Source organism: Dromiciops gliroides, chromosome 4, assembly GCF_019393635.1.
Source record: "Dromiciops gliroides isolate mDroGli1 chromosome 4, mDroGli1.pri, whole genome shotgun sequence".
NCBI classification, from domain to species: Eukaryota; Metazoa; Chordata; class Mammalia; order Microbiotheria; family Microbiotheriidae; genus Dromiciops; species Dromiciops gliroides.
Window position 1 is genome coordinate 368,519,541 of NC_057864.1, and position 15,733 is coordinate 368,535,273.

The window sequence follows — 15,733 nt, forward strand, 5'->3', positions numbered from 1 at the left end:
CTATTTAATAGCTTCATGCTACTGATCCTAGGATCACTGTAATTACAAAGACTTTTCACATCAGACATCCTTGTTCACTTACCAGTGGAGTATATCATTTACTGATGATATGTTCATCAAAGAGAAAAAGATAACCAGGACATCAGAAGATGGTACAACAGAGAAGAGGCAAGACTCCAGTAGGCAGTCTCTGAAGTCTGTTGAGAGGTGAGAGGAGAAGAGAGAAAGGAAGATAACAACTGAGGGCAGTTAATGTCTACATTAAGGGTAGCAGGAATCTGCTAATTGCAGATCAAACACACCTGCAAATCAAAGCAAGCAGCTTCAGATCTCAGGGAAAACCCCAGGAAAAAAACCCCAGGAAAACATAATAACAAGAAAGCCTTGCTCACAAGGCCTCAGCAAAAGAGCCTCATGCAATGAAGAACCTGAGCAGCAAGCAGTTTGGGCAAAGCTGCTGACTATGAGAGCTAGCAAGAGTGACAGACAACTGAAGATTTCCGTTTCAGCAAGTATGGGAAGGGGACAAAAATGGTGTGGTGACCTGCAGGAATTGCAAGTAACAAGTGACAGTCATTAAATACAAAATGCAGGATGGTTTTTCTGACAGGATGAATGAGCTGACAGATGTGTCTTTACTTTCCAGGATACTAGTGATAAACAAATAACTGGTTTCATGAAGGAAAGAAGTGAGTCAAGGAAAATGCAAAGAGGATATAGGAGTTTGAGGGAAAGAGAATGTGCTACAGAGATGGAAGGGGGAGAAAAGGACCACTGCACTCTGGGAGGTTCATTAGATTGTGAACTCCTTGAAGGTAGGAATGGTCATTTGACTTTTTTATCCCTAGGGGTTAGCACAGTGCCAGGCACATTGTAAGGGATTAATTAATGTTTATTGACTGACTGACATAAGTTTAACGATCTTCCCATATATGGTGAAGGCAAGATCTCAGAGAAGAAAATAGTGTTTTATGCTCAAAATGGATACAGATATAACATGAATATAAAAGGTAACACAGTTTTTTAAAAAGATGAAATCAAGTATTTTTCACAAATATTGCTGGGGGACAAGGGATAATTCTTAATAAAACAATGGGGGAGAGATTATAAAAGAAAAAATGGATAATTTCAAATAGAATTTTTTTTTTGGTGAGGCAATTGGGGTTAAGTGACTTGCCCAAGGTCACACAGCTAGTAAGTGTCAAGTGTCTGAGGTCGGATTTGAACTCAGGTCCTCCTGAATCCAGGGCTGGTGCTTTATCCACTGTGCCAGCTAGCTGCCCCTAGAATTTTTAAAGCTTTTTATGTAATAAAGACCAAATTAAAAAGGAAAAGGTAGAATGGGAAATTTTTTGCATCAAACATCACTGATAAAAGTTGGATATCCAAAATATAGATGGATATGATGCAAATATATAACACTAAGAATGATTCCCCAATAGATAAGTAGTCACAGAATATATAGTTTTCAAAAGAGCATTTGCAAATAAATGAGCACAAGAAAATAAGCTTGTTAATGGAAAAAAAGATTTGCAAATTAAAAAAAAAACTTTGAGTTTTCATCTCCATGTGTTTTAGTAAAGGTGAAAAATAGTAGGAACAGTGAATGTTTGTAGGAGTGTGCTTTGAGAAACGCATTGATGGATCTGTGAAATATTTGTAAAGTACTTAGGACAGTATTTGACACCTATTAGGTGCTATATAAATGCTATTTATTGTTATATCATCCTTGAACATATTTTATATACACTTAAATGTGTACATGTTCTTTCTCCTAATGGAATATAAGCACCTTAAGGTCAGGCTGTTTCAGTGTTGTCTTTGTATATCATCAGTATCTAACACACTGTCTGACACATTGAACATGGTTAATTAATGCTTGTTGATTAATTTAGTCTTCCTCTCTCTAATGGTTTCTACATAGATTTGCTACCATTGCTGATAGCTACAAAGCTAAATCCCAATGAGCATAATATTACTGGTACCTTTGATGGTTTCCAGCTTCCTTACATGTTTTTTAAATATTTAAGATACTCAGAGAAAGAAATTTTACTGTACAAAAATGTTTATAGCAGCTCTTCTCGTGGTAAAGAACTAGAAATTGGACTGCTCAATTAAAGAATGGTTGAACAAGTTATTGTATATGGATGTGATGGAACATTGTTGTGCCATACAGTTTCAGAGAAACCTGGGAAGTCTTCTATGCACAGATGTAGAGCAGAGCAGAACCATAAGAACAATTTTTAGAATAATAACTCTGAACGACTTGAGAACTCTGGTCAATTCAATGACTAATCACTATTCCAGATGAATGATGAATCATGCTACCAATCTGCTGAAAGAGAGGAAATTCATTCAATTTGCTGGATAGGACTTATATTTTTGAACATGACCAATGTGAGAATTTGCTTTTATTGACTATTTTCTTATGTGGCTTGTTTTTCTTTTTTTTTCCCCCCTTCAATGGAGATAAAAGATGGGAAGGAGAGAAAATAAATTCTTGTTAATTTAAAAATAAAATTTTAAATACTGAAAGAGTGGCATGTGTTCTAAGAACTGGGTCAGACTAAGCCAAAACTACCCTTGAATGCTATGAATTTTTAAAAGGTGAGGGTATTTTTTGTTTATTTCTTTAAACAAACAGAGACAAGAGGAAGATAAAGAAGGGATAGAACAGCTACTTAGAGTAGATGGGACAATGATTATGGATTTCAGACACCAAAAGGAGCTATTCAACTCATATTTTATTTTTGCTTTCTCTAAAAAGAATAATAATCTTTAGACTGAGAAGAATGGGTCGAAAGTATTAAAAGTAAGCTAGGAGATAGTTAAAGAAGACAACAGCTATTGAGATAAAATAACAATAGCCTTCATGAACAGCATGGAGAAAAATTCACAGATGTGATCGCTGAGTTGCTATTAGTGATACTTGAAAAACTATAGAGAACAAGATATTTCCTTTTTGGCTGTTATCCAGATCTTTCTAAGGGAAAAAAATGCTGTATTTTTTAAACAGTTCACTGAGGAGTTTAGTATTAATTCCTGGTAAAAAATATAGAACATTATTTAAAGGATGGTTTGTGAACTCTTAAAAATTGAAGCAGTGATTAATTGGCCACTTAGTGCCAGCATGTTTTCATCAAGAATAAGACAATTGAGTTGAATTCATTTCCTCTTCAGAACAGTCACTAGAATGGTGAGTCAAAAGAATATCACAAACATAGTATAATGTCAGGAAGACATTTGAATTAAATTTCTTTCATGTGATACCCTTGAGTATAAGATGGAGATAAGTCAGACAACAGTATCATTAGTTAGATTCAGAGAGTTTTCTGGTAGAATGCCCCATAGTATCTATTATTGGCCTATTCTGCTTAACGCTGTTATTAATACCTTGAATGAAAGCATAGATAACATGCTCATTAAATTTGAAGAAGACATGAAGCTGAGTGGGATAGCTATCACATTGATTATAGAATCAGAAATTAGGACAATATGTGTTGACTAGAAAAATCAGCTCAATGGAATTAGTTAAAATTTGATACTTAAAAATTTTAACTTATAAATATGAGTTAAACTGCTCAAATTTCAGAAAGGGAAGTCATAATTTAATAGAATTCATGTGAAAAAAAAACTGGGAAGTTTTAGTATACTGCAAGTTCAATTCCAATTCTATACCAGATGTCCATATGGACTAATTATTTATCACCTGTGATAGACTCTTCTGAGCTTGTATTGGTCTGATCAGCCACAGTTAGACACACGATGCATTGACCCTGATATAGAGATGTCATTTGTTGTACTTGATTATGAAGTACAACAATCCATACATAACAATGCAATATGACTACTATACTTAAGTCCCTTCTGACTTTAAATCTTTTATTCTAAGTACTTGAAGGGTTATCATATGAAAAAGAGATTAGACTTATTTTACTTTGCTCTGGAGGAGAAAAAAAAAACTAGGAGGAATGGATGGAACTTATAGAAAGGTAAATTTTAGCTGGCTTTAAATAAAATCTTTCTATTCATTGGATCTGTCCAAATAGTAATGTCCTGTCACTGAAGGTAGTAAATTTCCTATCTCTGAAGGTCTACAACTGGTATGCAAGTCACTACTTTCCAGAAACACATTTTTAGTGGTGGTCATGATGATGGTGCTGGGTTTCCTGTTCCAGTATAGATTGGACTAGATGATTTCCAAGATCCCTACAGATCTGAGATTCTATTGTCACTACAATCCACAATTTATGATGTTGTTCAGGAGTGACTTTTGCTTTTAGGGACTCACATCAGGCAAAAATCATAATCCTTTTTCAGGATCTCTGTTTGTGAAGCCTTGCCTCTGCCAAGATAAAAAGAACTCATACCTCAATCATGACTTTGTGAACTCTGAATCTTGTGACCTTATTGTTCATGCTGCCAATTCATAATGAATGAATTTCATTCTCCAGAAATATTTTGAGTTCAGTTATGAACTATTTTAAAAAATACTCATTTGTTTTCATTGCCTTAGCACTACATTGCTTTCTCTAAGTCCTATATATCCCATTAAGAATTATAGAAATTGGGGCAGCTAGATGGCACAGTAGATAGATGACCAGCCCTGGAGTCAGAAGGACCTGAGTTCAAATCCGCCCTCAGACACTTGACACTAGCTGTGTGATCCTGGGCAAGTCACTTAACTCCAATTGCTCACTCCCCCCCCAAAAAAAAAATTACAGAAATTTAGAGCGGGAAGAGTTCTTAGAGACCATTTCATTTAACTCCCTTATTTTACAGCTTTGGAAATTGAGACTCCAAAAGAGGAAGTGACTCATGATATTAAGATATAGGCTACTATTTAGTCCAACCTTCAATCCCAGATATGATATGAGGAAACAATCTTAAAGAATTGATGCGACTGAATGACCTGAAATTAGGACTTGAACCAACATTTCTTTGTCACCACCTATCATTTTCCTTTCTTTCTTTCTCTCTCTTTCTCTTTCTCTTTCTCTCTCTCTCTCTCTCTCTCTCTCTCTCTTTCTTTCTTCCTTCCTTCCTTCCTTCCTTCCTTCCTTCCTTCCTTCCTTTTTCTATCTATTTAACTTATTTATTTGCCTATTTAATTTTTTATTTGCTTACTTTCTCATTTATTTATTTATTTATTTATTTATTCAGCCCTTCATCTATCTCTCTATCTCTCTATCTATCTATCTATCTATCTCTGTCCCTCTGTTTATTTATTTAGAATTTTCCCCAAGTTACATGTATAAAGAAATTTTCACATCAATTTTTAAAACTTTGTGTTTGAAATTCCCTTCCTCCCTCCCTCCCCTCCCCTTAAGAACTCAAGGAATTCAGTATAAGTTATACACGTACAGTCTACCTATCATTATCTTAAATCAATCACAGTTTACAACATGAGGCTTTTCCCGATTACTTCTCCCCACCCCCAGCTGCTAGTGCCTGACCACCCAAACTGCCTTGCTTTAAACTTTGCGTATGCTTAAATGTATATATGTTCTTTTGCCTAACAGAATGTAATCACCTTGAAAGTGAGCTTTTTAAATGTTGTTTCTGTTTTTCTCCCAATACTAGCACAATGTCTAACACATGGTTGTTAGTAAGTGAATGTTTGTTGATTAACTTGGTATTTTTCTTCTGAATGATTTATATGTTGTTTTGCTGTCATTGCTGATAGCTATCAAGATAATTCCTAAGGAGCCTAATATTAATGGTACCTGAGTGCTTGTTGCCTTAAAAAAATACCAATATAAAAAAGAAAGGCACCTTGAAGTCATCAAATATGTAGGCAGAACTATTTTCATATTCAAGACAGACTAGAATCTAATCTGGATTTAAATCTACAAAGGAGACCACTTCCCTTGTTATTATATTCTAAGACTTAATGGCCTTCACTTTGAAGAACTTATGGCTAACCAAAACCATTGAGTCCAGTTTCTCTTTTTCTATTTTATATGGCAACAGAGGCCAGCTGGGAAACATGTGAGGTCACCCTTCCAGGTGTTCCTCCCACTAGTATAAAAATGATGGAAAATCAAAGCCAAAAGAACCATGGCTAAATAATGAAGACAATACAAAACTCAAGTTCACTTGGAGCCATACTAAGATAGATAGCCCACTCCACAAGACCCTGGACTACTTACGTGACTGGCCTGTAGATCTCCTTAACACCAATGAACTGAAGTTGTTCCATAATGTCTGGAATACTTGCACATCGAGTAAGATTGATTCTTGGGTAGTAGAGTAGATATGAGAGGCACATCTCACTTCTGGTGCTTAGTCCACCCTAAAAATTGAATGATTTCAACCAAAATAGCATGATTTTACCATTATTGCTTGTGGTTGAGCGGTGGGTAACACGTTAAGCAATATCCTGGAGTCCCTGCTAACATTGAAGTATAAGGAATCTTGAAGCCAAAAGACATGAGTTATTATTCATAATTATCAGGGATAGTGGTTATGCCTATTATAAGGTCAAAATGTATTAACTGATCTAGTAACCTTTCTAATGTGTGTGGCCAACTTAAAAAAAAAACAAACAAACACCAGGAAGTCTCTATGAGCAAAGGAACTAACCTTTATTAAGAGAAACAAAGGTAGGGTTTACAGTCTGCCCAGTATGGTCTGAGACCCTTATATACAGAATTCACCATTGTTTATAGGTCTCTTCATTCATGTATGAGCAACAATGCCCTCTAGAAGCTGATTCATGTAAGATTGCATTTTACAGGTCACTATGTCCCAACTTTGTGATATCCTAACTTTGTACTTTCATGATGTCTCAATCAGCCCTTTACAGAACTTTATTTCTTTATCATTTTAATGTAAAGATTAATATATGTGTATGATTATTATGGTTACATAATAAGATTCACACTTTATGATTTAGTTGGACTTCTAAGGTTATATAACAGAGGAATTATCTGGGACCATATCATGATTTGGTTACACTAACCAATCTTTTTATTTTTAATTTGGGACTATGTTCTTACCATAAATCACACAGTTTTTCTTATCCTAATGATTATAGCTGATAATACATTAGCAAGACAATACAGAGCAAAGTACTCAAGGAATTTATTATTGAATTTTTTAGTTTCAATTCCACCAATCACTTAGATTAATCTATCTCCAATAGGGCAAATAATCAATTTGACTGAATTTTTAAAATTTTGTAACTACAGCTATAAGGTATAAGTAGAGTTTTTTCATCTTTGGTCAACACAAAGTTTGACCTCAGTTAAGCTCAGAGAGGTCATGGAAGAATAATTCACCTTACCTCATCCAAGTAGCTCATCCTAACTCTAGCTCTGATTTCTTTTTTTTTTCTCTCTCTCTTTTTTTTTTTTTGCAGGGCAATGGGGGTTAAGTGATTTGCCCAGGGTCACACAGCTAGTAAGTGTCAAGTGTCTGAGGCTGGATTTGAACTCAGGTACTCCTGAATCCAGGGTCAGTGCTTTATCTACTGCACCACCTAGCCGCCCCTCTAGCTCTGATTTCAAGAATGGGAATCACATCAAGTCTAAGCTAAATTTATCTAGGAAGAAAGGAGGAAAAAAATATGAAGAGCTACCAATTTTAAGGACACTGGGAATAGCACAAATTTTTATAGGGAAAATTATTCCAAATGTAGCCCTCATATACTCAGCGTAACAATGGCAATATATTTATGCATAACACTTTTTTTGTAAGGGAGGTGGGATGTAAAGAGAAAGAAAGAAAGAAAAAGAGAGGTGAGATGTAAGCCCTTTACCCCTTGTGAACTCTTTATAAGGTGCAAATACCTTTTTGATTGAGTCAAGGAGAGTAATAACTTGATTGTCTGAGGAGGAAAATTAACTACCTCTGGGGGCTTAACTGTGGGTGGATTCTTGGAGATGGAGAATTGGAGAAATTAAAAGCTGGAAGCTACCTTTGTAGGAGTAGACCTCTACAGGTTTGGGTTTGTTTTTGGAGCAGTGGGAGAGATAGAGACAGTGAGAGATAGATGGAAAGACACACATACACACAAAGAAAGAGAGGGCAAGAGACACACAGAGAGAAAGACAAAGACAGAGACAGAAACAGAGGGAGAGGGAGGAAGGAAGAGAGAGGGAGGGAGGGAGGGAGAGAGAGAGAGAGAGAGAGAGAGAGAGAGAGAGAGAGAGAGAGAGAGAGAGAATGAATTATCTATGAATGACTTGATTCATTCTTCACAATGGAGAACAAAACACACTTTTCCTCATTTAAAATACATCCAGGATTTCTCATTTCCAGTGATTTGTTTTTGTTTTTGTTTTAGCAAAACTTTATAAAATTTGGTCCCCTTTAGCAGCTCTCCTTCTTAGGCTTAGGACTCTGGGGCTATGGAATAGAAAGAAGGCCAGAGTTCCATACAAGGATTGTTTTCATTAACATCCAGGTGCTCTATCACACTGAGCTAATGACCAAAGACATTATTAGGAATAAAACTTGATATGAAAAATACATGTAATAGCATTTTATAAAAAGCTATATTATTAACTAATTCTATCCACATAAATTGCATTTATTGGTTTGAATTTTAATAAAAATCTAAAGCATTTTATTTCATTTTATTGTGGTAGTACACAGTTACCTTCTCTTTTTCCAAGTGGAAATATTTTGTTCCTTCATTTCTTAGAAAAATAAAGGAAGGTTCATGCATTCTTTTCCAAACAAATCAACCTGATTAAAAGAATTGCTTACCCAAGTCATTCGTACTCGATCTCTAGTATTATAGCGGCATTCTGTGATTAAGTTGTCCCCCTAAAACAGAATTAGAAGTGCTTAGATTTGGAGTTTTGCATTGCTTCATTTATCAGATCTGTTGCCAATGGGGACAAGACTTCAAAACAGTATCTGTAGATGCTATAACTTTCTCTATATTTAATATTAATCTTTCAAGTACAGATGCTGTGCTACAAAATGTTGTAGGGGTATAATACAAAGATAAAACCTAGGTCATCTCTTCCTATGAGTCACAACTTCCATGGGTGGAACTCAAAGGTACTCCTAAACAGAATGAAAATCCTACTTGGGTCACAGAGTAGACCATGGATATGAATATAGGATATGTCATGCTATCAGATTGATAAAAATAATTCCATGGAATGAACTTACAAAAAAAGGACAGGATGTCTACCTTTTAAAAATTTCTCTATGGCTTTCAGTATTACTATGAGTTGGGCTATTTATTCATATGATGGGTATACATGCATATATGTTGTATATGAAAAGATTTATCTGAATATATGAATATATATGCATTGTACAGTATTTACATCTGCAAATAAATGGACTGATCACATTGGGTATGCCCCTCAGTAAGAGATCAATGCACATGTCCAGCTCTATCACCTATTACCCATATACATATGTGCATACAAACATACATGTACACCTAACCATATATGACACACATGGATCCAACTACATGTCTTTAGGTCATTAAGCACAGAGTCATATCATGACATCATAGATTTAGAGTTAGAAGGGACCTCAGAGTTCATCAAGTCCATTATCCTCAATTTACAGATATAAAAAAAACAGGCTCAGAGAAATAAAATTACTTCCCCAGAGTCAGATTTATATATATATATATATATATAATGTGTGTGTATATATATATAATGTGTGTGTGTGTGTGTGTGTGTGTGTGTATATATATATATATATATGATAAGGAAAGATTTGAACTCAGGGCTTCCTAACTCTAAGTCTAGCATGAACTCAATTCCATCACCTAGCAGCCTGTAGCATTACCATAACAATTGTTCTTAGACTACAACATTTCCAACATGCCCAAAATTTAATTATTAACTTTTCATCACTTTTGTCTGCCTCCTACAAGTGTAATTCATGGTACCCTCTTTTAAGAACAAGCCTGATTCCTCATCAAACATGATGTCAAACCCAAGGATTTCTAAGTTTTAAGTCAAATAAAGAGGGAAGTCACCTTTAGGGTATCTAATACCTAAGTCCATGCTTAAAATCTGCAGCTTGAATTACTACCTGCCACTACCCAGAAGTAGGAACACTTGGATGGTGCAATGGATAGAGTGCCAGGCCTGGAGTCAGAAAAACTTGAGTTCAAATATGCCTTCCAACATCTACTCTGGGCGAATCACTTAATTCTGTTTGCCTCCAGTATCTTTGCAGAGAAAACCCCAAATGGGGGCATGAAAAGTAGGACCCAACTGAAACAGCTGAACAACTGCCAGAAGCAATAGGGAAATCAGTAGATTTCAGTAAACAAATTGACTGTGTCCTATTTGGGCTGATGAACAACAATAATGGTGTCTTGGGGGCAGCTAGCTGGCGCAGTGGATAAAGCACTGGCCCTGGATTCAGGAGGACCTGAGTTCAAATCCAGCCTCAGACACTTGAGACTTACTAGCTTTGTGACCCTGGGCAAGTAACTTAACCCTTGTTGCCCCTCAAAAAGAAAGAAAAAAGGTGTCTTATTCTTTTGCAATTCAGGTACTTCTCTGCCAAACTCATTTGATTCATAGAATCCTTCATAAGTATAAGTCACCATGATTTCCATACTCTAGTAAGGAAAAGGATAAAGATATCCATACCGGCAAGATGGTCCTTTCTTCCTTTAGATACTGAAACTCCTGGAAATTGAAGTCAAAGTTATCATCATAAGCAAGTAGCTTCAGTTCCTCCCCTTTACGGAAATGGCGCATCCTGATACCTCTGCCGGCGAGATGTGCATGGAGAAGAACAGCAAATACATGAATTCCACTTGGTTTTTCAGCCTCTAGGGCCTGAGAGAGACCCAAAAAAAACTCATCAACATTTTTGAGAGCAAAAATAAACAAATAAATAAAAACATTCATTCAGAAAAATATTGTGTTTTCTATGTTCACTGTTCTAGGTGCTAGATGACAAATTATGCCCTCAAGGGGCATACATTCTACCAGACAAGAACAAGTGTCAGGTTAAGACAGTTTGAAGTAATGAAATCTTGAAAGAACAGTTGGCAAGGGGGCAGCTAGGTAGCACAGTGGATAAAGTACCGGCCCTGGATTCAGGAGGACCTGAGTTCAAATCTAGCCTCAGACCCTTGACACTTACTAGTTGTGTGACCCTGGGCAAGTCACTTAACCCTCATTGCCCTACCAAAAAATTTTTTTAAAAAAAAGGACAGTTGGCAAAACAAAGAAACAAACAAGGAAAACCTAAGGTAGAAGTGAATAAATGCTTGAACAGTCACAATGGCATTCTAAATTGAAATTATTCAGGGTTATTCTTTGCTTTTCAGCCCAAGTAAATTCTAAGTCACAATATTTATTCAGTTCCATATTGCCCATAATACATTTTTAAAATATTCCCAAAGTTTACAGAGCTTTCATTCAGAAAAGTCTCTCTAAATTTCTGAATTGTGGGGAAAGAATTTTTTATATTATGTTCACTTTTATCAACATTATTCTTTCTTTCTGGTGAGGAAGGAAAGAAGGGAATGGAGAGAAGTAGGGCAATTGAGAAACAAAGGAAATAGAGAAGGAGAAAGAAAAAGAGAAGAGAGGTTCAGAGAAGAGGGGAGAGAGGAAGGAGAGTGCAAACAGGGACGAGATTACAAGAAAGACAAAAATAGCAATCTGTCATCAATATTAAGAAATTAAGCAGGAAAACCCAGAACACTCTGAGTTACTCTTTCTATCCAGAGTTTCCCTTCCTAATGTCTGATCTCTCCATCCTCCAAGATAGAATGAGGAAACACACTTTAGGATTTTAGAGACAGAGAAATGAGCCCAATGTTTCCTAAAATGCCAACTCAATATTAAAAGGAGATGATATGCCTTTGTAGTGTATCCATTAGAATGGATCATTAATTTTTAAATAAATTGCATTTAATAATAATATATACATATCCTTAATAATAGGTGTATTCTTAATACTATGTAGCAAAGGTATCTTTAATAATAGCTACATTCAGAGCATTTACTTTAATGATTGTTTCTTGAGTGTTCTACCACATACTTTTCTGAGCTTGTTACTTAATGCCTAAATTATTTTAACCAATGAAGTCAGACAAGAGACTTACCTCTTCAAGGCATTCCAGAGTGCAGTGACCCTCTGATTTGAACTCAGGCATTCCTGGAGGGATGTTATGGAAGAGACTGACCCAGAGACCTGCTTCAATTATCCCAGCATCATATTTCCTTAGAATGGTGGTATGAAATAACCTCAGTCCAGAGCTATCAATCAAACCTGTAATAAAAGCACATGATGGAAAGTGAGTTTGACCCTGTAAAAAGAAAAATAATAAAATAAAAATACCATTACTCTCTAGTCTATTAAATGGAATTCATTCGTTTTCTGCAATGCAAAGTCTGAAATGAAGGAATAAAGCTGGCAATACATGAAAGCACTGTAAGAATTGAAAAGCCCTAATTAAAAGGTCAGTCATTAGTGGAGAGCTAGACAGACTATCTGCTCCTCACACTACCTCAACCACTGTCAAGTTTGACAGTAAATTTTAGAAAAATCTGAGTCACCTACCTGGTATGCCACAGTCCTCTAATATGAAGACCAAATAATAAATTGAAGGTCATTCATCTGAACTAAGAATAATTCAAAGAAGGTACTCCTTAATTTTGAACTGAGACGTTGCAGTTTCAAAATAAGAGTAAATAACTTGTTCTGAAACTGATTTTATATACATACACACATTTGTATGTGTATATATGTACATATATGTATGTGTATGTATACATGTATCTATACATATGTGTGCATTGTGTGTGTATACACACATTAGAGAGAGAGAGAGAGAGAGAGAGAGAGAGAGAGAGAGAATACACACACAACATCTATCCAATGTGGTTTTAATCCCACCTCCCTTTTGGCTCATTGTCAATCTATGACCCTCTGACACCTCACAAGCTATCATGATGAAATCCATCAATTCTTCAAGTATGGAGGCTGATCTCATAGAGTTTCTATATGTGGCTGTATATGAAATTGCCTAGAGTCCAAAGTGATGGGAAAAGTGCCCAAAGGATTCTATTAAATATTTTTAAATAATTTTTTTTTCTAATTCAATGGTTTAATGGGAATTTTTAAGAATGGGCAAAGGGATATTCTGTTTCATTAAATTTTCTGGTTAATTGTGGTTTAACAAAAAAAAAATTCTGGCATTCATTAGTTGTTGAAAATCTTTCTAAAATGTTAGTCTTCTTTTCTGCTTTAGTAAGGACAGTATACTCAACGTAATGTATTCTTTCTCTTTTATGACAGGATTTTTAAAGTGCCTCATCATTATGAAAATCAATTCTAGAGGGGGAAATTATAGAGGTTACTATACTAACTCTTGGATTACTTATAGTATAGTGACTTTGGAATTATATATTTGTGTTTTCAAATTTATTTTTTTAAAATCACTGGTATGAGTTTATATATTTGTACTTTGTATCTTTCCCTTATATACATTATGAATTGATGCATTTTTTCTTTTCCCCCAAATTTATGATTTGTTTTAAACATTCTTTTATTTTTAAATTTTGAGTTCCAAATTCTCTCCCTCCCTCCTACCCCCCTCACACTGAGAAGGCAAGCAATATATCAATTATACATGTGAAATCATGCAAAACATTTACATATTAGCCATATGCTCCCAAAAAAAAACAAGAAAAAGAAAGGAAATAATATTTCAATTTACACTCAGAGGTCATCAGTTGTCTCTCTGGAGATATATAGCATTTTTCATCTGGAGTCTTTTGGAATCATCTTGGATCATTGTATTGATCAGAATAGTCAAGTCCTTCACAGGACTTGACATAACAACATTGTGTTTACTGTGCACAATAATTTCCCAGTTTGGCTTACACCACATTGTATCGGTTCATATAGGTTTTACCACCTTTTTTTCTGAAACCATTTGACCTTGTCATTTCTTATAGCACAACAGTAATCCATAACAATCCAATGCCACAATTTATTCAGCATTCCCCAATTGATGAGAAGAGCAGCTAGGTGATACAGTGGATAGAGCACTTGCCCTGTAGTTGGGAGGACCTGAGTTCAAATCTCACCTCAGATAGTTACTATTTGTGTAACCCTGGGCAAATCACTTATCTCCAACTGCCTTAAACATCTGGAGCCATCTCCAGTCATCCTGATGTATATCTTGCCACTGGACCCAGATGGCTCTGGAGAAAATGAGGTTGGTAACCTTCCACAGCCCTCCCTCACCTAAATCCAATTCACTGCAAGTCATGACATCACTTTGATGTCATGGTCCTCTTCGAGAACAAAGGACTGACAACAACAATTAATGAGAATTCCCTCAATTTCCAATTTTTTATATGACTACAAATAATTTTAATTTCTTCTTGTGAAAACTACGTTTTCATGTCATTTTATGATTTATCAATTAGGAAATGGCTCTTATTTTTATAAATTTGACTCGGTTTGATATTCATTATATATTTGATAAATGATGCCTTTACCAAGGAAATTTTCTGTAAAAAAATTTTCTGTAAAAATTTTTGATATCACTTTATTGTCTAGGGTACCTTTTAGCACATTGTAGTTTCCTTGATTATCTCTTTAAATTAGGTTTATTTTTGTTTTTGCTCTGTCTGAAATATGGATTGCTATCCCCTCCTTTTTTACTTCAGTTGAAGCATAATAGATTCTGCTCCAGCCCTTTATTTTAATCCTGTATGTGTCCCTGTTTCAAGTGTGTCTCCTATATACAACATATTGTTGGATTCTGGTTTCTAATCCATTCTGCTATCTGCTTCCATTTTGTGGGTTAACTTATTCCATTCACATTCACAGTTATGATTATTAACTGTGTATTTCCCTCCATCCCATTATCTTCTGTTTCTTTTCTCTTTTTATTTAGCCCCTCAAAAGCCTATTTTGATTTAAACCACTGCTTCCCTTAATCTGCTTTCCCTTTTGTCATTCCTCCCTTTCCTCTTATCCCCTTCCATTCCAATTCCCCTATTGAATAAGTTATATTTCTATACACAACTTTGTGTGCATGTATGAATGCGTGCATATATCCATATACATGTATGTATGTATATTCTTTCTTTGAACCAATTTTTTTTTTTTTGCAGGGCAATGAGGGTTAAGTGACTTGCCCAGGGTCACACAGATAGTGAGTGTCAAGTGTCTGAGGCTGGATTTGAACTCAGGTATTCCCAAATCCAGGGCCTGTGCTTTATCCACTGTGTCACCTAGCTGCCCCTGAACCAATTCTGATGAGAGTGAGATTCAAGCATTGCCTACCCACTTTCTTGTGTACCCTTTTATGTGAGAAAAATTTTCCTATTCTATCTTTCTGTTCCCCCTTCTCCCAGCATATCTCTGTTTTTCCCTTCTTCATTTTTTTGCAGGGAAAGCATTCCAATATAATCATCTGCCACCCATGCCCTCTGTCTATGTAGACTCCTTTTAACAGCCCTAATAATAATAAAGTTCTTAGGAATTATATGTATCGTCTTCCCGTATAGGAATATAAACAGTTTAACTTTATTGAGTGCATTATGATTACTCTTTCATGTTTACCTTTTTATGCTTCACTTGAGTCGACTTTGGATATCAAATTTTCGATTCAACTTTAGTCTTTACATCAGGAATGCTTGAAATTCCTCTATTTCTTCAAATATTCATTTCCCCCCTGAAGGATTACACTCAGGTTGGCTGGGTAGGTGATTCTTGGTTGTAATTGTAGCTACTTTGCTTTCTGGAATATGGTATT

General features: G+C 35.5%; 1 protein-coding gene across 3 annotated transcripts in view; it reads right to left on the reverse strand.

Annotated features, from left to right (window-relative positions):
* Positions 1-15,733, reverse strand: part of MOXD1 (monooxygenase DBH like 1) — a 103,382-nt gene that overhangs the window by 13,798 nt on the left and 73,851 nt on the right. For all 3 annotated transcript variants that reach the window (XM_044004119.1, XM_044004120.1, XM_044004122.1), the window contains exons 8-11: positions 12,062-12,228; positions 10,590-10,781; positions 8,716-8,775; positions 6,153-6,295 (exon numbers count right to left, since the gene is read on the reverse strand). In XM_044004119.1, the coding sequence (XP_043860054.1) occupies positions 6,153-6,295; positions 8,716-8,775; positions 10,590-10,781; positions 12,062-12,228 (562 nt within the window). The remainder of the gene's footprint in view (positions 1-6,152; positions 6,296-8,715; positions 8,776-10,589; positions 10,782-12,061; positions 12,229-15,733) is intronic.